The 26,990-nt window shown below is 50.8% G+C and overlaps 1 protein-coding gene across 8 annotated transcripts; it reads right to left on the bottom strand.

The window, feature by feature from the left end:
- Window positions 1–6,137: 6,137 nt before the first annotated feature.
- On the bottom strand, window positions 6,138–26,635 carry RAB3IL1 (RAB3A interacting protein like 1). Of its 8 annotated transcripts, none has more exons than XM_068398349.1 (13): window positions 26,572–26,589; window positions 22,543–22,925; window positions 19,959–20,193; window positions 19,378–19,473; window positions 17,749–17,826; window positions 16,903–17,118; window positions 14,783–14,902; window positions 13,439–13,567; window positions 13,221–13,333; window positions 12,306–12,329; window positions 10,242–10,341; window positions 9,211–9,277; window positions 6,138–8,792 (listed from the first exon to the last, which is right to left on the bottom strand). In XM_068398349.1, the coding sequence occupies exons 2-13, from the start codon at window positions 22,668–22,670 to the stop codon at window positions 8,710–8,712; spliced, it is 1,389 nt and encodes a 462-aa protein (XP_068254450.1). In that variant the 5' UTR covers window positions 22,671–22,925; window positions 26,572–26,589; the 3' UTR covers window positions 6,138–8,709. The 8 variants fall into 8 exon arrangements, with proteins under 8 accessions (XP_068254450.1, XP_068254449.1, XP_068254454.1 ...); XM_068398348.1 differs by lacking the exon at window positions 26,572–26,589 and adding an exon at window positions 24,367–24,502; XM_068398353.1 differs by lacking the exon at window positions 22,543–22,925 and having other exon boundaries at window positions 26,572–26,635.
- Window positions 26,636–26,990: the final 355 nt, after the last annotated feature.

Below are 26,990 nucleotides of genomic sequence, written 5' to 3'. Positions count from 1 at the left end.
CAGCTGCAATCCTGATGCAGAAAGAGCAAAGGTGTCTTTCAGTCGTGACTGACATACGTGTCCATTGGCATGAAGCATCTTAAATTGACTCTAAGGTGATTAACAGAGCAGAATTAGCACAATGAGCCAGAGGAATTAAGGGCAAAGAGCTGTCCTTGAGACAACACCATGTCTACATCTGCCAGAGGAAAACCTGCAGTCCCAGAACTCAAGTGGAAGCATAAACAGGGAACATTAACGAAGTCTCTGGTATTGTAGCTTGAGTTAAAAAGCTCAGGAGGTTCTGTGTACCCATGCAAACATCACTGAAAGCTCTCTAAGTAGCACACAAACGAGCATTGGAGTTTTCACTGCAAAGTTTTCCAGGGACCAACTCCAATTTCTCTTTCAGCTTCCTTTTCCCAGCTCCCCTCTCTGAGACAGCCCCATGGGGAGCTGTTTTGGGGCTCACTACTACTCCTGCACAACTTGCTGTGCACCGCTTTTCCATCACTGGAGTTACTTGTAAGTAACCAGATATGTACCAATGACTCAACTTTTCCTGCTCAGCTAACCCAGTCTGATATCTTCTCCTACAAGGGGAATCATTTCAAGTTCAACCTGGCCAAAAGAAAGCTAAGAATTACTTTTTCCTTCCCAGACTTTCCCTGCTGTCTCTCTGCTCCATCATACTACCTAGTGCTACCACATCTCCTGAGCCAAGGCATCACTGCCAGCTCACCTTTTCCCTTCTTCCCCTCAAATCCAGTCCACAATCAGACCTACTCATTTTCTCTACATTCTCTTTCCCTTCTAATCTATCCCCAAATGAGTGCTTTCACTTCTGCCTTCTCACCAGTGAAATCACACCAAGCTCCTATGGATTCTCCCACCACCTCCCATCACACCAGCAATCCAGCACAAGTCCCCCTCCAAGGGTATATGTCACTTAGTCCTGCTTCTTCTCTCTGATTTCCTCTCCTTTCACGTTCCCTCTCTCACCTCCTGACATTGCCCACTAAATACCCTATTCAAAGCTTTCCCTGTTCTTCACCTCAATGCCTTCTGCCACACTGTGTGCCCAGATCTCCTGTGATGGGAGGACCCACAGAATATACTATTACTTGATAAGTAGGGAGGGGTTGGTCTCCTTGGATGCTGCAGATCCTTTGCTGCTGAGCCAAGCTCCATGGTGCACAGGCTTTGCAGCTGCTTTACCACAGTTCCCTGTGGCACATATCAGCCCTTCTAGAAGGGACCTCACTGTCCACTGAGCCCTGTCCACTTGACCTCACTGCAACATAGATAATCACAGAACCAATCAGGTTGGAAGTGACCTCTGGGATCATCAAGTCCAACCATTGCCTTGATGCCACCATGGCAACTAGACCAGGGCACTAAGTGCTGTGTCCAGTCTTTTCTTAAACCCCTCCAGAGATGGTGACTCCACCACCTCCCTGGGCAGCCCCTTCCAATGGCTAATGACCCTTTCTGAGAAGAAATTCTTCCTAATGTCCAACCTGAACCTCCCCTGGCCAAGCTTGAGGCTGTGTCCTCTTGTCCTATTGCTAATGGCACGCTTTAGCCTTCTGCGTGACCTAGCCCGCAGCAACAGGCGTGCAACTACAGCATTTCACTGGTGACCAGAATTTGAAGGGTATAATTACAGCCATGGAACAAGCATGGCTAGAAGGCACCTTGCTAGCTATCTAACTCATCTCCTGCAAGGTGCTTCTGACAATCCTGCGAATGTTATGCAAACCAGCACAAAGTCCGTCTGCCTTAACGGGGTTGCTAAAGTCAACATTTCAGCTCAAAAACCCGTGCACAAACGTGGAAATATCGACATGATAAATAGCAAAATCGACCTCTTAGCTTGCAGCAGCAGTGGCACCACTGGGACTGCTCCTGTAAGGAGACGTTGCCTTGGCAGAGCTGGCCAGCCCCAGCCCTCAGTGCCACGTGCACGATTAGAGTTATTCCAGGACATTGACTTCTTTCTGGCAGGGTCACACTCCCTGAATTTCTGAAATTACTGGAATTTCCCCACGGCTGATATAGTGCTGCTTATTCTGCCATAATCCTCGCCGCTTTGATACATTTGTCATAAAGGAAGGTTACTAGTCATCAGGAAAGTTTTGAAATAGTTGACTTTTTTTGGGCCATCTGCTTACTTTCTCCTTGTCTGCACCTGAAACAAACAAATCTTTCATTTGTTGGTTCCTGGAAACATACATCTCTCTGCATGTGGGGACAGCCTGACCGACTGTGCAAAGACAGCCTGACCGACTGTGCAAAGACAGCCTGATTTACAGCCCTGTGCAAACCTTGAGTAACTCTGAAGGCAGGGTAAGAGCCAGGACCAGCAGACCCAGGGAATTGCCATGAGCCACCAAATCTCTAGGTCCCTTCTCCTGGTTGCTGTCTTCTTGCCAAGTCTCCTAGATTCTGCACTTAAACATGTATTAACATCTGAGTACCTAAAAGCACCTCATTGTGCACAACACTAACGTCCATCAGAGATGTAAAATATCCCGTTTCTGTTCCAAACCCAAGTTCCTCCGCAGCCCAGGTTAAGATGGCTCATTCTGGACCTGCAGACCCTTATCCCTCCCAGCCATGAACACATGCCCAAATACTCAGAGCCCGACATAATACCAAGCTACGTGTACATTTGTCCTGGTGCATCTATCTCTCTACAGTACTACTACAAAACATCATTACTCAAGTTGGCCAAGCCTCTGGAGGAATTGTCACAGGGATGACTGAGGACTGCTGTCCTTCACAGCACACCCTTCTCTGGTCCTACAGTTACTAAGGCATCTCCAGGGCAAACAGGCAGTCAGCTCCCACTTGCCCTCTCCCTCGTGAGCTCCACGAAGAGATCGAGGTCACACACACACTTTTCTGCTTACAGAGCACAAGATTGCAAGGGGGATTGCACAACGGCTGATTTATGGCCACGGAACTCCAGAGGTGATATAAAACCCCCTTTATGTTTTATGGCAGGGAAAAAGGATTTAGGAGGGAGGGAGAGAGGAAGGAAAACAAAATCCTCTCCGATGGTTTTCCTCATTATCCTTCAAGCAAGTCACACAGATCTACAAAGGCAGATGTTTGAACTACCACCCCTTTGAAGCTCTTCTGGCCCAGGACAGGCTAGCAGGCCCTTTGTTGTGGGGCAAAGGGGTGCAAGAAGAAACACTACTCACACAGCAGCATGTGCAAGAGGATCCAGGGACTCTGTTCAAAGGACATGGAGAGGGTCTGCCAACTGGTGTATTTCTGAGAGGGAAATAGTGGGAAAGCTCTGGTGGAAGACGTGGGCAGATGGGGATAAGGGACAGGGCTGATGTCTTCCCAGACCATAGAAGCTTAGGAGCCAGCCTCACAGTTCAGCTCTCAGCCACAGGGAAGTTTCTGAACAGCAATCCCTGCTGACTCCAGCGAGGACACAGAATCACCTTGAATCCTGTGTCCAGTTCTGGGCCCCGCACTTCAAGAAAGATGTTGAGGTGTTGGAGCGAGTGCAGAGGAGGGCGACCAAGCTGGTGAAGGGTCTGGAGGGTCTGACCTACGAGGAACATCTGAGGGAGCTGGGGGTGTTTAGCCGGGAGAAGAGGAGGCTCAGAGGTGACCTTAGTGCAGTCTCCAACTACCTGAAGGGAGGTTGTAGCAGGGTGGGAGTCAGCCTCTTCTCCCGGGCAACTAGTGATAGGACAAGAGGACACAGCCTCAAGCTTCACCAGGGGAGGTTCAGGTTGGACATTAGGAAGAATTTCTTTTCAGAAAGGGTCATTAGACATTGGAAGGGGCTGCCCAGGGAGGTGGTAGAGAGACATTACACCTACAGACCCAGAGACAGCAAAACATTCACAGTCTCTCACCTGGCCATCCTCATTGCTTTGCAACGTTCCTCAGGCTTAACCAAGGAACCCTTAAAGAAACCCAAATCCTTCCTCTCCACATCACAGACTCGCTCTCCAGTCGCCTAAGGAGAACAGCACCCATCTAACGCCAGTTCCCATAGCCAGCAGCGGAGAGAGGCTGCAGAGATACACCTGCCAAGGGCCTGCAGGGTCAGCGGGTGTGATGCCTTCACAGAGGCAGGAGCAGAAGCCTGGTAGGACTCTAGAGATGCTCCATTCTGGCAGGGGGGACAGCGAGGGCGGACAGTCCCTGCCTGGTCTGCCTGTGCCCTCTCGTGGCTGCCTGACCATGCTGCACAGGGTAGGACCGAACCTCCAGAGAAACAGAGCAGAGGCTACCCTCCCTTGCAAAGAACGAAGATTCTGGTATTACTTTTTAATACAGACTCTGTAGGATCCTAAAAACAAACAAAAACATTGTTATCCCACTCTGGAGACAGCTCTCAAATCAAAATTTAGCTGCCTAATGCAGGACAGCTGAGGAGCTGAAAAGCACAAAGCAACTTTACAGTCATCTGAGCACAGACAATGGCCCACGCCAGACCTACCAGGGAAGGGATACGCAGACACAGCTTTGAGCTTGGCAGGAGGACAGCCCTTCCAATTCCTCCATCCTCTCTGCTGTTGGCCCCGGTAGCTGCCTGCCATCTCCTCCCTGAAGGCCCCATCCATCCAGGGGAATTTGTCCTGGCTCTCCTGGTAGCTCCCCTCCGCTCACCACCCTGCTCTGCTCCAGCACTGGCACTGAGGGCACAAGCAGGACAGACAGATACCACCACCTCCGTTCCTGCTTTGCGATAACCAGTTGGTTTCCTTCTCCATGCCCAGATGATCTGTCCTATAAAACAGCAACACCACTTGAAAAATGGTAACATCACTTCAGAAAAAGGCAGAGGACCTTTGGGTAAGCATCGCTGCTATCTGTTGGGGCTCTCCACACCCCAGAGGTGGCAGCCCCTTCCTCTGGGCACTGGCTGAAACCGAGCTGCCTTCTCTACCTCCCACAATGTCAGATGACAACGAGTGTGAATCCAGACAGGGAAAATCTTCTGCACCCTCACTGACCTAAACAGGGCAGGGAGATCTGAGAGCAGCAGCGAGGGACCACTCATCCCATCAGAGAAAAGCAGTGCCCACATAGACACAGGAATGGAGAGGGAAAAGGATGACAGGGAGATTTAGGGACCTGGCTAAGAGTGTCTCAGGGCACTCTGGGTAGGGAGGACAGGGGACCACAGTTCATGGCTGTGTTTAAAGCCTCTGGGTGAGGCACAAGGTTCCTTGGGGCCACTCTTTCTCTTACTCACCCTCATGCAAGTTTACCTGTAAAGAGCAGCCCCAGGTCCCAGAACCACCACTACCATGAGGTCTAATGCTGTTTCCTGCTCTGGCTGTACCTCTGTTTCATTTCCCAAAGGACTTTGATGTTTTGCTTTTTCCCTCCACTGCCATCACCAGGCCCCCATGCAGCCAAGGGAAGACCAGCTAAAGAAGACTCCATGATCCAAAAGTCTCCAGAGAAGACAAACACTCACTCTACACCACTAAGGGACATTTTTATTAGACATTGGAATGGGCTGCCCAGGGAGGTGGTGGAGTCACCATCTCTGGAGGGGTTTAAGAAAAGACTGGACATGGCACTTAGTGCCATAGTCTAGTTGACATGGTGGTGTCAGGGCAACGGTTGGACTCGATGATCCCAGAGGGCTCTTCCAACCTGGTTGATTCTGTGATTCTGTGAAGGGACCATTGCTAATGGCAGCTTCTGAAAGGTTCCCACCACAGTTCTGCCTCCACCTGCTGACAGGAAAAGCAGATCGCTCAGCCCTGCAAGGAAAGAAGATCCTGGACTTAACCAGCCTTTGGGACAGGCAGCATATCCCATGCAATGCCTCAAGGCAGTAAACTGAACCAGACCACAGCTGAGCTGGGAGACCTCAGCCTTGCTCAGCAAGAACCACACAGGCCTGCCTTGTCACAAGAAATACCTGTGGTAAAAGTTCCCTACCAGAACACTTTTGCTTAGACCCTGGTGAAGTCAGGGAGCAGCCAGCTACAGGAGGGGCAGGCTGAGGAAGAAAAGCATTAAAAACCCAGTCCCTAAGGACACGAGGACACGCAGTGGCGAGAGAAGCACAGAGCACAATGCCAGCCAAACTTGATTTTTCTCTTGGCTATCAAACACACACGCCCCAACCAACCAACCCACCCTAGAACTGCAACCAGACCTTTAAAGAGGTTAATAACAAATGTTTATTTTCCTTTAATAAAGAGCAGGGTGCAACCATCCCGCTGTTAACGGAGTGACTTCATATTAACTTACAAATTGTTCTCTCTGCTTTGTTTTCAATGTAAGACAACCTCATACAATGCATTTCTCCAATTTCTTTCATCTCAAAGTGCTTTACAAAGTGACACCAGGGGAAAAAAAATCCCACAAACCAGAACATCTCCTACATAGAGAGATTACCTCATCCCCAGTGCTGCAATGCAGCCACGTCTGTTGTGCAATGGAGCAGCTAATGGCACAGGATGACATGTAGAGATCAAAACGTCAGGGGGAACAGATATAAAGAGAAACTGCCAGGAATAAAATTTACCTGAGCTGAAATCTGCAGCTGGGAAAAGATGTTTCTATTTTCTCCTCTGGAAAAGCTGATGTCAAATTGCCACAAGTGTGCAGACACCAAAGAGATGCAGGTTTACCACTAGCTCCAGACCCAGCCAGACTTCTACCCAAAGATGTATCTTCCAGGCTTTTACTCCTGGAGTTTCAAAATACATTTGAAAAACACATTTCAAAAGACATTTGAAACATATTCCTTTGGTGGAGAGTAGCAGATGTATGCACTCATCTAGCTAGGGTGAGCAGCTTGAGTTGGGGCGCTCAGCTGTGGGAAACAAAAGCAGAACTGGGGTGCTGACAACTTGGACTTGCAGGTCAGCCCTGTCTGAGCTGAAGGAGATGGATTCAAAGCTAGTATTGCATATGTATTGTCAAGAACACGTTCTCCCAGCTCTGGGGATGTCAACTCAAGTTTCACATAGCCACTAAACCTTGGCAAACAATACCATATGCCAGCATTGCTATAAGGAAAGGAGTCCCCTGAGGAGCAACTGTGAGTGTGCTCAGTGACAGGAAAGCTCCTGCTCAGGGGGGGGTCTTCTAGATGAAGGTTTTCTCAGACCTGCTGTGAAGCTGTCCTTGTATTAGGTTCCAAATCAAACACTTTTTCCTTCCCTGTCTATTCCTCCCTCCCCTGGACAACACCACAGCAGCTCAGTTAATCTTCTTCCACTGAAGATACAGAGTTCCTACTGTAGCATCTCCCAGGAGAGGATGAAACTTAATGGAGCTGAGGATGGTGATCTGGTTCTGGGCACCAACTTGCTAAGATGGGAGTTACGATGATGGCAGAGGGACAGGGTGATGTGTCAGTCAAGTGCAGAAATGCCGCATGAGATGAAACCCCCAGGGTGGGTGGTGGCCGAGCTGATTCCACAGTCACCGAAAAAAAGGCTACATCAGCTACATAACACTGTCATGGCTTTAATACAGTTCTGCACAAACAAGCCTGGGCCTGAGCTCAAGCTCTAGCGGTCCTCTGCTTTCCAACAGCTTTAGCAACATCCTTACCAGCACATCTGAGGCACACAGGGACCGCAGCCACATTCCTTACGTGCACACAAAGAAGTCTCCAATCTCCTCACTGGGGAGGAAATCTCAGGGCTTCAAGACTCTACCCAGCCAGGACATGCTCCTTCTGGAGACAAAGAACTCAGCCTGGGACCATCGTTTCTATCTAAACAGTGGGGCCACTACAGCCCAAAGCTACCCCGAGAGCAGGAACAGCTCAAAGGCATCTGTCTGGGGGTGAGGTTTGTATCTAAGAGCACCACGGGGGACTTCTGCACCAAGGACTGCCACAGGGTACCACCCATCAAGGTCCACATCTGCCCGTGACAACCGCAGCAGATTCTCTAGACCAGGGGAAAACATCCTGCAGCCAAGCTGTGGCCAGCTGGGAGTTATGCAATTTCCCTGCTTGCTTTCTTCTGCTGAAGGTCCCAGGTGCACAGCTCTGGCCTCTGCTCCGGCTGTTCCCCCAGCCTGGATCACCCAGTGCCAAATCGCAAGCTAAAAACAGAAACAAATCCCTCTTTGTGACTCAGTTGGCAGAAAGCTTCTCTTGCAGGCTCCTTTAAAAGGAACGAGGAAGTACTTGGAAACAGGCTGTTCATGGCTCTCCATAAGATAATTGTGTGCTGCTGGCATTTACAGGGCCGTTCGGGGAGTAAGTGCTCAGCAGGACCTGGGTGTACAGCTGGGCACAGCACCCTCCACCCCAAAAAATGAGTGGAACGGACGGACAGACAGCCAGCATCTGTCCTGAAAGACTTGCTTACAGAGAAGGTCCAGGATTCCTGCCTTGCACAGGGCTGGCCTCAGACTATGCCAAAGCAGACTGCATATAAAAACAAAAGTTTTAAAAAAAAATGGATATATACTGCATATAGGAGACTCCATAGAGGACAGTCTATAGGCGGCCACCCCAGAGCAGCCAGGGCCAGCCCAGCTCTGAGGGGGTAGCTTGGCAGCTGCATTCCAGTCACAGCTGGAGAAGTGGGACAGCTGAAGGTGGACCTTGTGCTTCTTGCTCCTTGATGAGCTTCAGGCAGAGGGAGGGTGGGGAGAGAGCAAGGCCCACTGGAGGAGAGGCACCGCATTCATCTGGTTGGCAGACTACGTTGGACAAGCTGTTCATACAGGAGCAGTTTCCTTCCACCCTCAGGCCTCTGCTTACACCTCGTTGGGATAAAACCCAAGTTTGGCCAGAGACATCTCCCTCCGGAGCCGCATGACCTCCCAGTACATCAGCTCCACTGCAAAGCAAAATGGGTGTGGGGAAGAGAAGAGAAAAGAACACCAAAAAATCAGTAAGCAAGGCACAGCTAGAGACCACCTCATCTTATGTTGTGCTCTCAGTGCAGCCCAGCCAGGCTCATCCCCAAAGTGAGGGGAGCAGACATGCTGGAGGGTCCAGCAGGACAGGCCCATCAGGTCACCCCTTACCAGCTCCACCCCAGGGCAAAGCTCCCAACAAGCTGGTGAACAAGGAATAGGTGCGTCTATTCCTCCTGCTCATGCTTTCTTTTGTCATTTAACTGTTTCTCAAAGACACAGGGAGCTCAGGGTACCCCAAGCTGCCCCCACTCCTGTCACGCTGAACAGGACCTCTTAATTCCTCCCAATGGCCCACAGAAGGTATCCCCACCGCAGCCAGCTACTATCCCCTCTTACCATCCTGCCTCACCAAGCCCTGCTGGATATAGCGAATGTATGTGAAAAAGTTGCACACCGCTGTGATCTGAGGGAGAGAGGAGAAAAAAAAAAAAACAGAGTCAGCTACAGAACTGCTTTGCCTGTCCAGAGGCTTGCAGAGCACTCAGCAGGAGAGCTCTGATGTTCAGCACCTGAGAAATAACACCACATACCACCAGATGGAAAGAGACAGGAAGAAAGCTGGTTTAAAAAGAAAAAAAAAATAATCATCAAAGTGCTGGGCATCTGCAATCCCATCCCAAGGTATTACGTTATCCATGAGACACACGGTGGAAGAACTCCAATCTACTGCAGGTTTGAGACAGAAGTAATCACTACTTAATGTGGCAGCAAAGTCCACGATCTTCCTTCAAAGAGCACTGTTCTCTGCCTGAATGAGAATCTTTGGAGTTAAAGGTTTGTGCAGCAAGCATGTGATTCACACGGACTTCAGTCCATGCACAAAACCCAACGTTTTGTCTCAGAAATAGTCACGTGTTGCAGGATCAGCTCTTCTGATACGCAACTCAGGAAAGCATAACCTTCTAAAATGCTCCCTTGGATCAGAGCCCCAAGAGCAATATTAACAAAGCATTCACCTTCTGCCTCCCCTCCAAAGAAAGGGCACCTTGTTCTCATAACCATTTGAGTCCCTGATCTGTACTGGAACAGTAACAAGAGCCAGCATTTAAAAGAGCAGAAAATTACTGTGTTTTACAAATAAAAAATAATAATAAAGCAAAACAATCCAAGCCCTGTACTGAATCAAACCATGGAAAGGGAACACACTGAAGACAGGCTGCCTGAAGGAACATAAGACAGAGCACTGGAGCATGACGCAGGGCTGGAGACCTGCACACAGTCATCGACCAAGAGCCACCTCGACGTTGGGAACAAACTCAAGCCCCACAGGTCTCTGTCAGTTTGAGGGCTGAACCAAGAGCTCCTCCGTCTCAGGGCTTGCAACAATTTTGGAGGGTTGAGGCACCCTGGGAAGGTGGAACACTCACCCTGGCCCTGCAGGATGGTGAAATGTAGTAGTAATTCCCAGAATCCCCCAGCATGATGCGGTGCTTGCAGGTCCTGGGGAGGCCGCTCAGAGCACATTTCCTGCAGACAAAGAAAAAAACACTTCAGCCTTCAGCAGTCTCGTGGCACAGCAGAGCACAGCAGCTCAACAACCTCAAGAGTGTCCCCAATAGATGGAAGCGGGAGCTCAGAAGCCTGACGCTGTGTCAGTTCAGCACGAAGAAAACACCTTGGCTGATACGAGCCTTTTGCTCCTTGGAAGATCACATAAATGGCAAGTTTAGGAGACCTTAACCTAAATATCTGGAACCATGAATTATTCCATGCCCAAGCAAACCAAGGCTGGTTCCCTGACAGGCAGCCCAACACAAAACCACAGAAAATATTAAAGAGGTGAGGCTGGAGCAGAGTGTAACAAATGGTCTCTGTCACATCTCCTTCATGTTCCAGGCAAGGCTTCTGCTGAAGAAGTTCTGCTCAGGTGCACCAGCTTTCCTGATGGGATGCAAACATGCTGGCTGGGGACCAAACCTGGTCTCAAAACAGGTAAATCCAGCGTTTGAGGAGAATTTGCTCACGCCAAGAACTCAAAACAAGCCACACCGCAGCCTTTATGCCAGGCTCACCATCTCTGGATGTGTTTAAAAAAAGACTGGACATGGCACTTAGTGCCATGGTCTAGTTGACGTGGTGGTGTCAGGGCAACGGTTGGACTCGATGATCCCAGAGGGCTCTTCCAACCTGGTTGATTCTGTGATTCTGTGGCTCCTATTAATTAACTTGGGCCTGACTCAAAGCTACTCTAGTTGAAGCCACATGGAGTTACTTTGTACTGACTTCAGGGGGCTTTGGATAAGGCTTGCAGTTCCAAAGAACAAGCCAATCCCTTCTTGTGCAGACAGGGAAGCAGCCTGGCTTCACAACTGTAAGGAGATTTCAGACCGAGTGAAGAAAACAGTCTTTTCAAGACAGCTCAGCTCCCAGGGGGACCACCAAAAGCCACAGTCAGCAAGGGTGCAGCATGCCTCTATTTTCTTGCCATTTCCTTCCGTTATTTGCAAGACAAATGGCACCCAGCACCAGCCAGCTGCCCTTCCTTCATCACCACTTAAAGCAGTAAAGCTGAATTTTCTGCTGCACAGTCATCACCACGTTCCCCAGAGACTCAGTGCCTGCATAGTGGGAAGAGGGACATAACTCCCCAGCTGCAAAAAATTGCACTGTGGGCCATGGAAGTTGACAACACATGGGAGCAGATGTTTCGGAGACCTTCTGAGCATGTCTCTGTGCTTGCTTTCCACTGCTATCAAGGCAAATAAAACCACAGCATTTGGACACCTGCCCTTCAGCACTCTACATACCCCAGGGCACTTTGCCAGACACGCCATCATGAAAGCCAGTTGTCCTCAGCACCTCCTGGCCAGCATTTTGCTCTGATGCTACACAGGCAATGTCACACTGTGGCCAACTCAGTCCCTGCCTGTCCAGACTCCTCAAACTGTTGAAGAATTTCTTTTCAGAAAGGGTTACTAGACATTGGAATGGGCTGCCCAGGGAGGTGGTGGAGTCACCATCTCTGGAGGGGTTTAAGAAAAGACTGGACATGGCACTTAGTGCCCTGGTCTAGTTGACAGGGTGGTGTCAGGGCAATGGTTGGACTCGATGAGCCCAGAGGTCTCTTCCAACCTGGTTGATTCTGTAATTCTGTGATTCTGTGAACTGAGGTCTGTACAGACAAGTAGGTCTGGTAGGTCCCAGCTTGGGCAGGGACCCCAGCTTTCTCCTTTCTGCTTCACAGCATGTCCAAAGTTGCCATAAAAATCAGTGTTTTGCATCTGGGAAACAAAGGGGAACAAATTCCTTTTGGGTCCTTTATTGCCAATAGCGAGACTCCTTACCATCCTGTCTGGGTGGAAATTAAACAGGGTTAAAAGGTAAGCTCAGTTCAGCTCTAGCCTCAAAGCTGCCAAATTGCACTAAGTTAGTAACTTGTTAATGGATTAGAGATCTTTGATCACTGGCTAAAAAATAAATACTTCACTTACGTTACAATTTGTGACCGGAACCCACTGTGAAGACACAAAAAAAACAAACCACGATCAAACCGATAAGGATAAACACAGGATGGGCTGTTCTTGGAACAGGCCTGACACATACTTGTGGAACAATTTGCCTAGAGATGACAGAAAACGCAGAAGAGAGCAGTAGGAAACCTGCATGCGAGCAGCATTTACTGTCACAGGAACACCTTCGCTTAGAAGGTGCTCTGCTTGAAGACAAGGGAGGCAAGAACAAAGGGAGAACCCTGGCTGAACTTAAATTCAGGAGGTGAATAAAATCCCCTGTCTTTGTCTGGAATATCATGTCGCTCCTGCTGGTGCTCCTCTTCTTTGAGGCAATCTCAAGTTGTGTGTCACATCAGATACAGTCACGCAAGCTCTGGAGCAGCCATAGCCCCAATTCTGATGGCAAGGTGACAGCATCAGGTGGAGAAAATGATATGCAGCAAGAGGAGATCTCTTCTGACCTAGACTCCAACCCACCTGGTGCACCAGCAAGGTCGGGAGTGCAAGGTGAGCTCAAACCTCACAAGATGCAAGAACACGAGATAACGCAGCTCTGACTTAATCCTTTCACCCTAGGCTATGCACAAACACACCTTCAGAGAACGTTAAACAAGTTGCTACCTTAAGGGGAAAAAAAAACAACCTCTCCCAAGCCAAGGGCACTAACATGTCACTAGGTCATCCCCCAAAACAGTCAACTACAGTACATCAGCTGAGCTAACTCCCCTTCTCACGTGAAGAGTTGAGCTGAACTACCACTGGTCATAGGCTAGTGGAACACTCAGCTGAGCCCTCTGAACTGTTCAACTCAACTGACTGAGCAAAACTCCACGAGATGGTACAAAAAGACCAGCAGCAAGGAGAGGACAAGAGAGCATAAGCATGGTTCCTTACTTTGGCCCACCACACTCTTCTGCTGACACCTTCACCACAGGCAGTGTCTGGGAAGCAACCGGCTCAATGGTGAGTGTATTCTGCTCCACAGCCACTCGCACCAGCTCCGACAGCTGTGGCAAAGAGAAATGAGTGCAGATATGAACGTGAGAACGTCAACTCCATAAAGGTGCAACCGATGCTGCCGGACTGCGCAGTTTTTGTGCTCCAACACTCACCTCCCGCTTAGTGAAGTCTAAACAAGGTCCTACATCTTCTCGATAAATTCTGTCCAGGAAGGAGCAGGATTTATCCAATGTTGGAGATTCCTTCCAGGCCTGGAACTCAGCAAATAAAATGGGGTCGACCTGCAGCAAGGATCCAAGAGGAGCAGGAAGAGGGAAGGTGGGTGGAGGGAGAGATACCGTATCAGAAGTCATCTGCTACTACGCAGGTAACCTAACTACGAAACATCTGCTTTGGCATCTAGAAAGGCTCAGACATCACAGAAGTGTCTGAGGGAAGCTGGCTTGCTCCAAGGATCTTTCATCCCCACCCATCAGCAGTTTGGTGCCAGACTGACACAGCTATACTGGGCTTATTCTGCCAGGCACCATTTTCCTCCAGGACAGGGCAGCATCTCTGCTGCAGGAAAGCCACCACACAACCACCAAACAGATCAAGTGCCCACTCAGCCCATGGCAGGAATGACAAGCGCAGCTGTATGGCAAAGCACAGTGGCAATGGCACCCAGGACGCAGAACCCTTCTGTAAGGAAAGGATTGCTACAGAGAAGGATGAACTGGAGAAAGCTATTAGTAACAGCCATCAGCAGGACCACACTCAGTGAGCCCAAGTATGAGCTCACAGCGTATGCCAGCCCTTTAAAGACCACTCCGAGGCCACAACACTGGTGTTGGGGGACTCATAGAAGTAATGGGAACACTGGGCGGCCATGCAGGCTTGCAGAGGCAAGCTGAGCGTAGGAAAGGAGGTCTCTCAAAGGGAACTCAAAGAGTAGGAACAGCTTTCCCTATTCTAATGTCTGGTCATTGGCTTTTACAGGTGGGCCCACAAGCATTATCACTGCTCAGCAGAAAGGGACCCAGGACAGAGCTTGCTCCCATCCCCTGAGCCTGCAGGAAGGTTGCTCCCTCCATCTCTGTCTGGCTGAAAATACTTCAGGCCTGGAGACTCTCTGGGACCTGACATTTAAACCCCAGATGGATCACTAGCAGAACCACCAACCTGACTTGACGGGGTATCTCCTTAAAAGGTGAGCAAATCCTGTTAAAGCTGCAGAAAGGCAAAACAAAACTAAAGAAACCCTGCTGAGCACCACAAAGACCATGAGTGAACAAAGCTGAGAAAGCTCTGGGTTCTAGCACACTCGCTCTGTGCTATGGAGACTGCTCACCTGGTACCAGGAGACAGCTTCAGAGCCACAAGATGGAAAAACAAATGGAGAAAAAACCCAGACCAAACCAAACCAAAGAAGGAGGTTGGCATAAAAGGAAGCTAGAGCTGAAAGTGTGAGAGGCAGATGGGTCCCACCCCTCCCCAGTGCTGTCCAGAAAGGTTACCTGCCGCGAGGATGAGGAAGCATCTGCCCCCAAGGCCTGCCAGGCTGGTTCATAGGTGATGTGGATAGCCTTCCCAGGGATGATACAAAGGAGCAGAGAGAGGAGAGCGGGTAACCCAGACTTTGAGGGCAGAGGAAGAGACAGACAGTGAAGGAAAAAGGTTTAGAGAATCAAGCAAGAAAGGGAGGTAAAAAACACGAGACAAAACAGGATACAAAGAAAAGCTCAAGTCCTCCCTTCCAGGGAACTAAGTGTGCTGCTCAAGACATCACAGGGCCACAAGGCACAACTTCTGCCTTCAGCCTGAGGTGCAAAAAGGGAACAGAAATTGTCATTTTTAGGCTCAATTTAAGATGGGGCACGCTTTTTCCATAAGGCACCAACTCTCTGAACGCCAGGTTCCCTTTTATCACCTCTCACACAGGCCACCAAGGAATTTGACAGATGGAAATTAACTAGTTAACAAAAAACCACCCCACCCTTGATATATAAAATTATTAGTCACTTTGGAAGCTGTAGCCCTGGGATTTTAAGCCCTAGGATATCTGCACCATGTGGAAGTTACCTACACAAATGACAGTTACCTACACAATGACAGGTCCAAATCTTTAACAACCAAGGCACTTACAAGAGCTGGCATTTCTCTAAACATCCTCAACACCAGCTTTGCTGAGACTGAGCCCAGAACAGCAAAATGAACAACCCAGACAGGCAAAAGTTACCTCTGCTTACTGTAGGCAGAGGGCTACTTCTACAGGGTAGGCAGTGGTGTACGGAGCTGGGCTCTCAGTTTGAAGCTCCTCTGTTCTGTCTGGAGGAATGGTCAGCATTGGGAGAGGTCTCAGGACCTCAAAAAGATTAAAACCTTTTCTTCCTGGCCCTCAAAGCAGCTTCTAGCTGACTGCACTTGACTCCAACTTCCAGCATATCTGGCCTGTTCCCTGCTTGACCAAGAGAAACCAGTGCATCAGGCCTTCATGGTTACTGAACTGATTTTTTCCTCTGGCTTTCTTTCTGACATAGCCTTTGTTCCTCTCTGTGTGTGAACAGAGTTAAAGACCTTCATGTCTCGTTGCTGTTGCTCTCTCAGGACAATGGGTAGAGCCAATGCTGCCTGAAGCATTTCATCCAAGCTCTAGCAACAAGAGCACCGCGCAGAGGCTGACAAGGCACATTGATTGAATCCACTGCCAAAAGCAGATGTTACCAGTGTTGCCAGCACAGTCCTGTTTGGTGAGAGCATTCATTTCACAAGTGGCCCTTCTGCATACGTTCTCACACAAGCCAAGTGACCAGGTGCCTTCGTGTTCCCTCAAAAATTCTCCATGACAGAGCTCTCAGCTCCCAGAAAATAGTCCTCCCACTACATTCTCACTCATTTTCATTCTTCCTGACCAAGTGCCATTTGCTGCCTCCTTTTTGCTCCCCAGGACAGCTGTGTACACATCTGACTAGTGCAAAGTTCCCAGACAGAAAGATCCTGCTAGCAGGAAGAAGCATTACCTACACCCATGGTCACAGCAGGTGGGGGGCTATCAAAGGATCACCGCAGGGAATTAAACAGGGTTTGTCTCAAAGATATTCACAAATGCTTTGTATGCTTCTCTGTCCAGTTCCTTCCAGTGAGGAAGGAATTAAACATAATTAATTAAATATATACTCTGCAAAGAAGAGGGAGAACACTGACATGCCCAAGAACACCGAACAAGCGACAGAGACTACAAGTTGATGGAGGTGTCCTGGTGTCCAAGTCAAACTAGGTAGAGAGAAGAAACAACAGCAAATGACACCAGAACAGGCAGTGGACTCAACTGCCAAGATGCAGCAGAACAACTGGCTTTTTTCATGCCCTCCAGGGATCCCGCAACTGCTTCCTCCAGCAGTTGTCCTGACGCAGCCTTCAATGTGCTTCCCAGAAGAGGAAATCTCCACAAATGGAAACCCTCCAGAGCCTGCCTCAGCACAAATTTAAGGAACAAGCCACATTACTGCACAAACAGCTTCTCCCAACACTGATACCACAGAGTTCTCCAGGAAGCCCGAGTTAGAAGCCGCACAGCTCCCTGAGCACAGTGACAGCAGTGGCTCCAAGGCTGATGCAGTCAATGGCCCTCACCCACCTCTTTGCGTTCATGACTGACTGGCTCTGGAGTCACATTCTGGCTGGCAGCCGAGATCATTGCGCTGCTGGTGCTCTTGTGTCGCCCATGGCCCTTCCTGAAGACAGCTTTAGAAGGGCTCTGGAGTTGAGGGTGCAGCTCCCGGTTTGGAGAGGAAGGTGTGGATGTGATCACCAGTGTCTTCAGAGCTGTTACCTCTGCCTGCAGCATGTCGATCTGAGGAGACAAGGCAAGAGTCAACAGCACCTTCAGCACCTGCTGATCCTGAGCTTGCTGCACCCCACCAAACACCAAAGCCACAGGGAACCAGCTACAAGCCCAGTCATGAAGTCTTCTCCCCATTCTCCCAAACGCCCACCATCATCCAAAATTTTAAACACAGCTAAACAGCATCTATTTGGGAACCCACCCCTCTGCTCCTCAGTCTGAGCACATTTTGCCCCAGGTTCTTTTTAGACCAAATAACCCAGAAGAAGTTTCTCTCTCCTCAAAAAGGAACCAGTTGAGCAGCCCTATGATACAGCCTTGTCAGGAAATTCCAACTCCCCAGCTCCCTGCTCTATCCATCCCCACAGTTGTGGTAATTAAACAGCATATCACTTCTCTGTAGTTCCCCTGGCATCCATTTCTCAAAGGGGAGCTGGATCAGCAGCAGACTTCAAGGATGCCTCTTCCCCCCTCACTCAGTGTCTGCTGGAGAGGGAACAGAGCAAACGCAGCATCTCAGAGAGACCAAGCTGCAGGCACTTTACTCTCCTCCAGCCAACAAACAGCACCATGGCCAGGTTGGGCAGGGATGGCACCAACCTAGCACAGAGATCAAGTCACAGAGAGTGCAGTTCTCACCTTCCCCCGTGCCTCCCTCAGCTGTTTCTCTGACGCCGCCTGTTTAGTGTTTGCTTCTCTCACCATCTTGTGCGCTTCCTGGACCAGAGAGAATTTTAGTCTGCCTGTTGCAGCCCCAACTCATAAAGCCACCAGGACAGGTCAAAGCTTTGCCATATCGCATGCTCTGGGCAAGCAAGCAGGAGGACAGACATCACCGCCACATCCAAGGGTTTTCCTCTGCCGGCTGTGAAGAGCCCTCCCCCAGAATGTCCCAGGGAAGGCTCTCAGTGGCAGAGCCCAGTGCGTCCCCCTTCTAGGAGTGTAGCTGGCTAAATTAAAGAGTTCAGCTGGCTGAGTCCAAGGTCATCTCTTTCACTGATAGGGGCTGCTGTGAAAAAAGCTAGAAGCAAGGGCCTGCCCCTCCTTGCCTTTGGGAATTGCTTTAAAGCTGAAGCTTTAACACTAGCACCCACCAGTGCTACATCACAGCCGTGTGGCAGCTGTGTCTGTGCCCAGTCCAACACCTCTGTGACTCTGACCTTGACCCAGACTCACTAGCTTGGCTTCCTGACTTGACCTCACGACTGCGTTGTCACTGCAGACTTGCTGGTTGATCACCAGACTGTTTTCTGACCCCTTGATTGCTGTCTGTGGCACAGATCCTGATCCAGACTTGCTGCTCCACGTCTCGGCTCCTCACTGGTGAGGTCACTGTTCTTGCCTGACTTGTTGTTGCACTTTGCTCCCACCTCCCTTGCGGAGTGGCCAGCCCTCACTGCTCTGGGCATGGCTGCAACGTGGCAGGAGCTGTAGCTCAGGTGGGGGCCAAATGGTAGGGGCTAGCTTAAAAGCATCTCCCACAGGAAGTGGGGAGCGGTGCGAGTCCCAGCTGGGGCCTCCTCTCAGCGTTCTCTGAAGCAGTCTGTCCAAGGCCACCAAAGGAAGGGGACAGCCCTCAGCTACATCATCTCTAAGTTCGCCCCGAGCCCAGGCAGCTAAATCTCCAGGAGGGGGATGCTCTCTTGGCCCTCGCACTCAGCACCAGCCTGTGTTTCAAAGGTACAGATGGGCTCTGGATTTCCTCACTGCCCAGTCAGATCCAGACATCAGAGCTGCTGGTAAATGGGATTTTGCCAGGATAGAGCTTGGCAAGAATCACATTACAAAAAAAACAACCAACAGGCCTGGAGCAGACTATATGAGGACATCCAGCTTGTCCCTGCCCCAAGCAAGGGCTGACACGAGCCAGGGAGTGATCTCTATTACACAGCAGCTGCTGTCCAGACTACAGAGCAGGCACAGGAGAGGCACAGGGAGCTATGCTTAGCTCCAGCTACAGGCATCCCCACATCTGTTTTTGCTACCAGATGTACAGACACTTCACTACTGTGCTCTTTATGCCACCCCACAGCTGCTAGAAGGGGCTAAAATGAAATGCATGCAAATGCTCCCCAAGAGCAGGTACAAGCCCCTGCTCTGAGGCTCTGCCTGCAGCACTGCCCAGCTCTGCTTCTCCAAGTGGGAAAGAACAACAGGGGAAAGAGGAAACTGTGGGAGGAGATGGCTGGAAGTTCAGGGAAAGCCTGTCTTAAAGGAGTTGGATGTGAGCTTAGCTTAAGAAATGATGGGAAAGGAAGAGGGTGGTACCTCAAACAGGCTAGCTGTTAACTCCTCTAGCTCCTGCTCCAGTTGTTCTCTGACTTTTGACAGTCTCTCGCATTCTTTGTCCTTCAGCTTCAGCTCCTGTTGAGGAAATGGAGAGGGACGCAGAAGCTCACAGCAGGCCCCAGCAGTGCTGATGCCTGCCTGTCCCCACCTGTCAGTCACAACCTTTCCTTCCTACCACGGCATGGATCCCCAGCCCAAGACTCCTGACACTCCGTGTCACCAAAGGCATCCCTCCACAAGCTGTAGCAGGCTTTTCAGGTTGCAACTGCTCATGTGCCATCAGCAAGGAGGCTCCACAGTAAGCACTGCCTGCCTCAAGATGCTTTCTGCAGCAGGTCTCCAGGACTAATTTGGATGTTGGCACAGAGGCTAGCAACTGATGTCCTGCTCCAAAGCACTTCACAGCCACCTCAGCTCAATCTCTCTCCCATTCTGCCTGCTCCAGACTGTGGCACAGCCACATTCAGACCCTGCTCCTCTCAGCACCACCTCTAGGAAAACTCCCACTGCTTAAATCTGTGCCACCATCCTCAGGTGTTCTCACAAACTCTAGGCCTTACCTTTTGTGCTTTGTGCAGCTCTTCCTTCAGGAATTCTGACCCCTTTTCACGGATCTCCACTGAAGAGCTGCGTAGACGTGACACATTGAGCTGCTCAGCAGACTGGGTCTCATCCACACCTCCAGCATCCTGGCACCCAGTCTCTGTCTCCTCCTTGCTGCCTTTGGATGGCATTAGTGTCTTCCAGTGTCCCACAGCTGGTTGCTTCTGGGTGTCTTCCTCAAAATTGGCCTGGCTGTTGGGTACCAGCACAGTGAAACTTTATATGGGGGCAATTCACAGCCTTCCTCTAACACTCACAACACATCCACCTCCAGCCTCTCACAGGCACTGACGTGAGGCAGGGAGGGTGATGGTGTATGAAGAGGCCACAATTGGCTCAGAGGACCTGCTTTGTGTCCAGCAGCATCAGTTCCTTTACCCTGCGTGCAGGCACTGCCTCCCTATTGAAGTGCTTCACCCTTTTGGCACAAATTGCTTCCAGACCAGCAACAGAAGAGGAGATGACAGTCTAAAATAAAGACTTTGGGGGAAATCTCCACTCCTATCCTGGGATCTTTAAGAATCACATGAAGTCTTCTTTGAGATGCCCAGCCTGCACCCCTTTTAAGAAGGGCTGGTTTCTCAACAGTGAGTACTCCCTCACAGGTAATTCTGGACACACAAAACTTCTCAACCAGCATGTCCCAGATACTATTAACTCAGGATAAAGCAGGAGAACTAAAGACAGCTGCTCCAGGAATCCCATTCTTGCCTGCTTTCAGAGAGAAACAGACTGCAGCTGGCTTGTTTACGACTCAGGAATACACCCAGTAGAGCTAATTCCAGAGACACCACTTCCCCAGCTGAAGGTGGGTAGCAAGAAAAAGCAAGTGCAGCTCTCCCATTCCCTAGCAATACACAGACCCTAATCCCTTCCACTGCAAACCCAGCTTTCCTCTCCCCCCAACCCTGATTCAGAGTGGAAGGATCTATTTTTCACCTACTGGTTTCCCACCAAAGTCCTCCCCAGAGCTGTCTAAAAGAGTGTATTTCCACTGAGTTGAGACGAAGCATTATTTTTTAGCTTCAGTGGCTGGTGAGTAGAGATGTACTAGAAAGAGAAGACCAGAGGAGTCACCCAGGACACTGTTGCCCAGTAGGACTTTGTCAACAGACTAACACAGACCCTGGAAAAGGCTGATAATTTAATAGGCTTTGCAGCTGCTGGGGTCTTACACGAGGAAAACACAGACTTGAGTGTCTGCATGACAGGGCACTGCAACCATGGTGGTGCCTAGAGCGCATGCATCACCCCTTCTTCACGCATTGAACTGTCCTCGTGTGGTCACTTGCCATTTGAAGCCAGCGGGAGGGCGATCAATCCTTGCGTGCATGGAAGCTTTCTATCACGTCCAGCCACTCAGCAGGACACACATGCTGCACTACAGATTAACCTGCTGGGTCCCAAGCCTTAGCGGAGCTGTGGTGCTATCCTCTTCCACGCACAGCACCAATCCCTCCTCCTGCACACTCCTTCTGGCTACTGCTTCCTACCCACTACCTTGTCCTGCAGACAAGCTATCACCTTCTTTCAGTCAGGTTCACTTTCTGTTCTTCCCTTTTCCCAGTCTCTGTATTTTCCTCTCCTTAATTTGCGCTACCTCCTGCATTCCAGCCAGGCCACACAATCACAGAATCAATCAGGTTGGAAGAGCCCTCTGGGATCATCGAGTCCAACCGTTGCCCTGACACCACCATGGCAACTAGACCAGGGCACTAAGTGCCATGTCCAGGCTTTTCTTAAACCCCTCCAGAGATGGTGACTCCACCACCTCCCTGGGCAGCCCCTTCCAATGGCTAATGACCCTTGCTGAGAAGAAATGCTTCCTAATGGCCAACCTGAACCTCCCCTGGCCAAGCTTGAGGCTGTGTCCTCTTGTCCTATCACTAGTTGCCTGGGAGAAGAGGCCGACTCCCACTCCACTACAACCTCCTTTCAGGTAGTTGTAGACTGCACTAAGGTCACCTCTGAGCCTCCTCTTCTCCAGGCTAAACACCCCCAGCTCCCTCAGCCGTTCCTCATAGGTCAGACCCTCCAGACCCTTCCCCCCCCCATTGACTTCACCTGGTTTTGCTGAACATTCACTGGGAAGATCTAGAAAAGGCAGCTCATCCTGGTGATACTACTAAATTTGGAAGTGTGGAAAATAACAGAAAAGGGTGCGTCAGGGAAAGGGCAAGAAAATAAAATTTGTTTTGGCCAGAGGAAAAAGGACAGTGCCTCCAAGCAAAGATAATTCACCTTGAGCTATTCAGCAGGCTGCGACTGCTTGATAAAAAGCAATATGCACAAACATGAAGGGATACACCTGACTGAGCAAGCCACGACCAATGAGAACTCCCAGACTGGGCAGGCATCTACAGTTTGAGGTGCAAGACAGCATGCAAGTGCTAACTACATGGTGTCCAGAGTGTGCAGTGCCTGCTCCACCCAGTTAGGCTGCTCTGTTGGCACATTTGGTTAATCAGAGGAAAGGCAGAACTGCACAGAAGAAAGAAAATGGTTTAGAAAGGTCAAGATTAGCTAACACAGATCACTTACCTAAACAGTGACATCACTAAAGGGATGAGGAGGTCCCCAAAGGCTCCAAACGCTAAGGAAGGGGAGGGATTGAGCAAGAGAATGACCCAAAGGAAGGGATTAAATCCATTACAGGAAGGTGGGGACATAATGAGACCAATTCATCCCAGAGATCAGGGGAGGTTCTCTGCAATGGATCTGCCACGGAGCAGGGGAAGCACGCCAAACAGAGAGGTCTGTTCCACAGTTAAACCATTTCTCAGGCAGCATCGTGAAAGCCCTCTCTGCTGTGGACTTTTGAGATTAGACAGGATAAATTGCAGAGAACACATCTCTCCAGGTTCTCCTGCATTAGATAGGGAACACACCAGAAGGGCCCCAGCCAGTCTGAGCACCTCCAGCTTCTGTGATCAGAAGGAAAAAAAAAAAAATAACACAACAAACAGAACATAGAGGAAAAGCTAGATTCAAAACCAAGCAGCTAGTAAAAAAAATTAAGAAGCAGCAAGGAAAAGCGGCATTTCAACAGTCCACAAAACTACTAAGACAGCCAATCTAGCCCATACATAACACGAAGAAAAAAACAGTCTTGTTCCTTTATGACTCTCAAGTTCTCAGATGAAAGTTGTTTGTCTTGGGAGACAGGTATCCCAGTGTATTTCCATGTGCTATGGAAGAAAACTGGAGGACACAGAGGAATGAACCAGTCCCACCCACACTCCGTAATGCCAAGGGACCTGAAGACCTATCCTGAAAAATCATCCCCTCTTCCATGTCGGAACAGCGCACTCTCCACACCGTGCAAAGAGAATCCCCACGAACGCCTCGGCTGTGCTGGCTTCTGCCCAGCCAAACCCCAATCTCCAGTGTCCAGCTGGGGTTCTGAAATACACCCCTCCCAGAGACCAAAAGACCACCACGTACACGCACTCCCCTGCTATCGCTGACCTCACCGCTGACTAACTTTCTCGGAAAAACATATCATATCCTCAAGGTCCCACATTGCCACAAGAAATGCAAACTTACACAAAAAAACACCCAACAACACTCTGCAACCTTCTGAAGTTGGATTCTGTAGAAAAAGCAAAAAAATGTGCAGGATCCGCACTTTTTCCAGCGGGCCCCACATGTTTCCTGCAGTGCTGACCTGACAGGGTTATTTCCCGGACCAACAGCCCTGTGGGTCTCTCCAGCTTTAACTCTTGCCCTTAGGCTTGCGAGGAGGACCTGCCTTTTCCATCCTGATCAGGACAGAAGCCTGACCGCTGCAGCATCGCCACGGATGGGTATCAGTCCACAGCCCGCTCACCACCCTGCCGGCTCTCAAAAGCTTTTGCAAAGCATATGGTCTGTTCTGTTACAGCGTTAACAAAGAATTTGTGTTTATTGTCTCAATCAGTCCCTGTGTCCTTATGTCTGCGGGTCACTGGCGGACACGGTACCTCCTTATTCTGTCTCTTTCCTTGACTTTCACATGACTGCACGCACAAACACACCTCTGGAGAGCCTCGAGACCAGGCTGAGCCGTGAGGTTTCGGGCTGCAAGGACGCAAGGTGTTAACAGCAAAACAAGCAAACCCCCATGGAAGTCCAAGGGGAAACTCTCCGAGCGGGACGCCCCCGCCCCAGCACCCGCGGGCGGCGAGGCTCGGGGGCGGCTCGGCGAGGCTCGGGGGCGGCCCGGCTCCTACCCCTGCCTGCTCGCGGGGGGATAGGTCCCGGCACCAGCCGCCGCGGCCCCGCAGAGCCCGGCCGCCTCCCCCCGCCACCGGCCAGGCCCCGCCGCTAACGGCCGCCTCACCGCCCTGAGCCTTCCCACCCGCGGGACCGGGCTCCCAGACCTACCCCCGCCGCATGCTGGGTCCTGCCGCCGCCGCTGCTTCTGCTGCTGCTCAGGGCGGAGGCGGAGCCGCGCCCGCCGCCCCCATGCCCGGAGCCGGAGCCGGAGCCGTGCCCGGCGCTGCGGCACCGCCTGAAGGACGCGCTCCCGCCGCTGGGGGGGGAACCGTGGGGGCACCACGTGATCCCGGCGCCGCTCGCGCAGCAGGGGGCGCGCCTGCGCGCTGCCGCCCCGCCGGGTCCCGGCCGGCAGGGAGGGACGGAGCGGGGCCGGGAGGGGCTGAGCCACGCGTGTCGGCGGCCCCCGCCGTGTCCCGGGAGCGGGGAGCCCCGGGGTGTGGGGCTGAGACCGGACCCTTCGCGGCCTGGCAGCCCGCAACAGCCCGTGCCCTCCCGGGACCCCCGGAGCCGGGTGCCCGGCTGCGCTGGTTGGGAGAGCCCTCTGGGATCATCGAGTCCAACCATTGCCCTGACACCACCATGGCTACTAGACCAGGGCACTAAGTGCCATGGCCAGGCTTTTCTTAAACCCCTCCAGAGATGGTGACTCCACCACCTCCCTGGGCAGCCCCTTCCAATGGCTAATGACCCTTGCTGAGAAGAAATGCTTCCTAATGTCCAACCTGAACCTCCCCTGGCCAGGCTTGAGGCTGTGTCCTCTTGTCCTATCGCTGGTTGCCTGGGAGAAGAGGCCGACTCCCACTGCGCTACAACCTCCCTTCAGGTAGTTGTAGACTGCACTAAGGTCACCTCTGAGCCTCCTCTTCTCCAGGCTAAACACCCCCAGCTCCCTCAGCTGTTCCTCGTAGGTCAGACCCTCCAGACTCTTCCCCAGCTTGGTCGCCCTCCTCTGAACTCGCTCCAACACCTCAACATCTTTCTTTTGATCATATACAAGAGTCAGATTTGAAAAAGGTAACCACAGGCACTGTTAAGTTTGAAATAGGTAACTTAGGTTTGAAATGGGTAACCAGAGACACCTCACCAGGATGTTACTGGAGTTTTCCATGTTTTGTTTAAGAAACTAAGGAGACCATCACAGACACCAGTTACGCTGCGTGGAAACCCCCTTACCCTTCCCATCCTGATTTGAATATCAGGGATGGTTTCCAATCAGTACAGTAGAACTAACCAATGATTCTTTTAGAATAAGAATATTTATAAGGTTATAATTAACGGAACGGATCGTTGTAAAGGTTAAATTTAAGAGCGAGCATACTGTGTATTTTTATGTAAAAACTTATGTAATAGGGACTTGGTGTATAAAAACTGATGGATTTTTAGGATTGGTTGGACACGTATGGAGGAGCTATCCCCCGTGTCCCCAGCGCTGCAATAAAGAAGTGCCTACTTATCTGCTTCGTGTAGATAAGTTTTCTTCCCGATTGCTAACAAAAGGATGGGGGAAACCTGGCCAGAGGGAGAAAGGCCTGTGCTTGTTAGTGGTGGGCAACAGTGGGACTGGAGCAGGATTTTTCCACTCAGCATTCAGGGAAAGCACTGGGCTTTCCATACCCTTACATGACTGAGACAAATCGGTCTTGTTGTAGACTTTGGATGCTGTGGCTCCAATTTTTAGCTAGCTCATCCTTGCACTTGCTGTCTCCAGGAGGCTGAGGGAGCAGGGTGGCTCTCCCAGTAGATGGGAGCAGTCATGTGGCTGCACTCATTTACATCCCCTCTGCAAAGCAGTGGGAACACACTGTCTTCTGTCCACCCATTCTCCTCCCTGCTGCATCACCACCTGTGCATGGAGAAGTCCCTTTGCCCAGGGCATACTCATCCTGAAAGCTTTCTCCTCACTTGCTCTGCTCTGCTAGCACAGAGGGGCAAAAAGGGTCAGCCCCAGGTGTCTTCTGGGGCATTTGGAAATGACCAACTCACTCGACAGCCTGCCACTGAAATCAAGAGGAGCTACGGTTCTAGGAAGTTCACCCACTCACAGCACTGCGGGGCTCCCACCTCCCCAGCAAATGCTCCAGTTGTCCCTGTCCCTGGGGCATGTCTGCCTGCTGGGAAGAAAACAGGAGAAACACTCCTGCTGTTACCCCAGTCCCACAGCAGATCCCACAACCACCTCTGGACTGACAGCACTGCAATTTTGGTGACAGTGTCTCTGTTCGACCAAAAACTGCCCCTTGCCCTCACAGGCCACCCTCAGAGTATGTTTTCCAGGTCGGTCCTTCCCCCATGTTTCCCTTTGCGTCCTACCTTGCCATTGCCGTGGGCTTTCCTCCAGGCAGTGGTGTCCCCTCCGAGCCTTCACACACAGGGGCAACTCCCCCATCCTCTGCCTCACTGCCTGACACAACGCCAAAGGCAGGCAGGTTAGACATGGTGATCCTCATATCCATCGCAGAGTGCCGCTGTAGATACTACACGGGAAACAATTCCCTGTCCCAGCTTCTCCCGGGTGTCCATGTCATCTACAGCCCTGCCCTGCCTCGTGGCCTGGATCCACGGTGACAACAGAGGCCGACTCCATGCTCTGAAGTCTCAGAGCGAAGTGTCCGAGAGGTTTGTGGCGATGGCAGTAACCTTTGTTATCTTCAGGGAACTTTGGGGAGGAGGGGAAAGATCTTCAGCTTTGCAAGGCAGCACCAGAAGTAATTAGTCTTTGTAATTATTAA

This window comes from Nyctibius grandis, chromosome 4 (genome assembly GCF_013368605.1).
Source record: "Nyctibius grandis isolate bNycGra1 chromosome 4, bNycGra1.pri, whole genome shotgun sequence".
Lineage (NCBI taxonomy): Eukaryota > Metazoa > Chordata > Aves > Nyctibiiformes > Nyctibiidae > Nyctibius > Nyctibius grandis.
The sequence above is the reverse complement of the archived record's forward strand: the minus strand, read 5'-3'. Positions and strand labels throughout refer to the sequence as shown.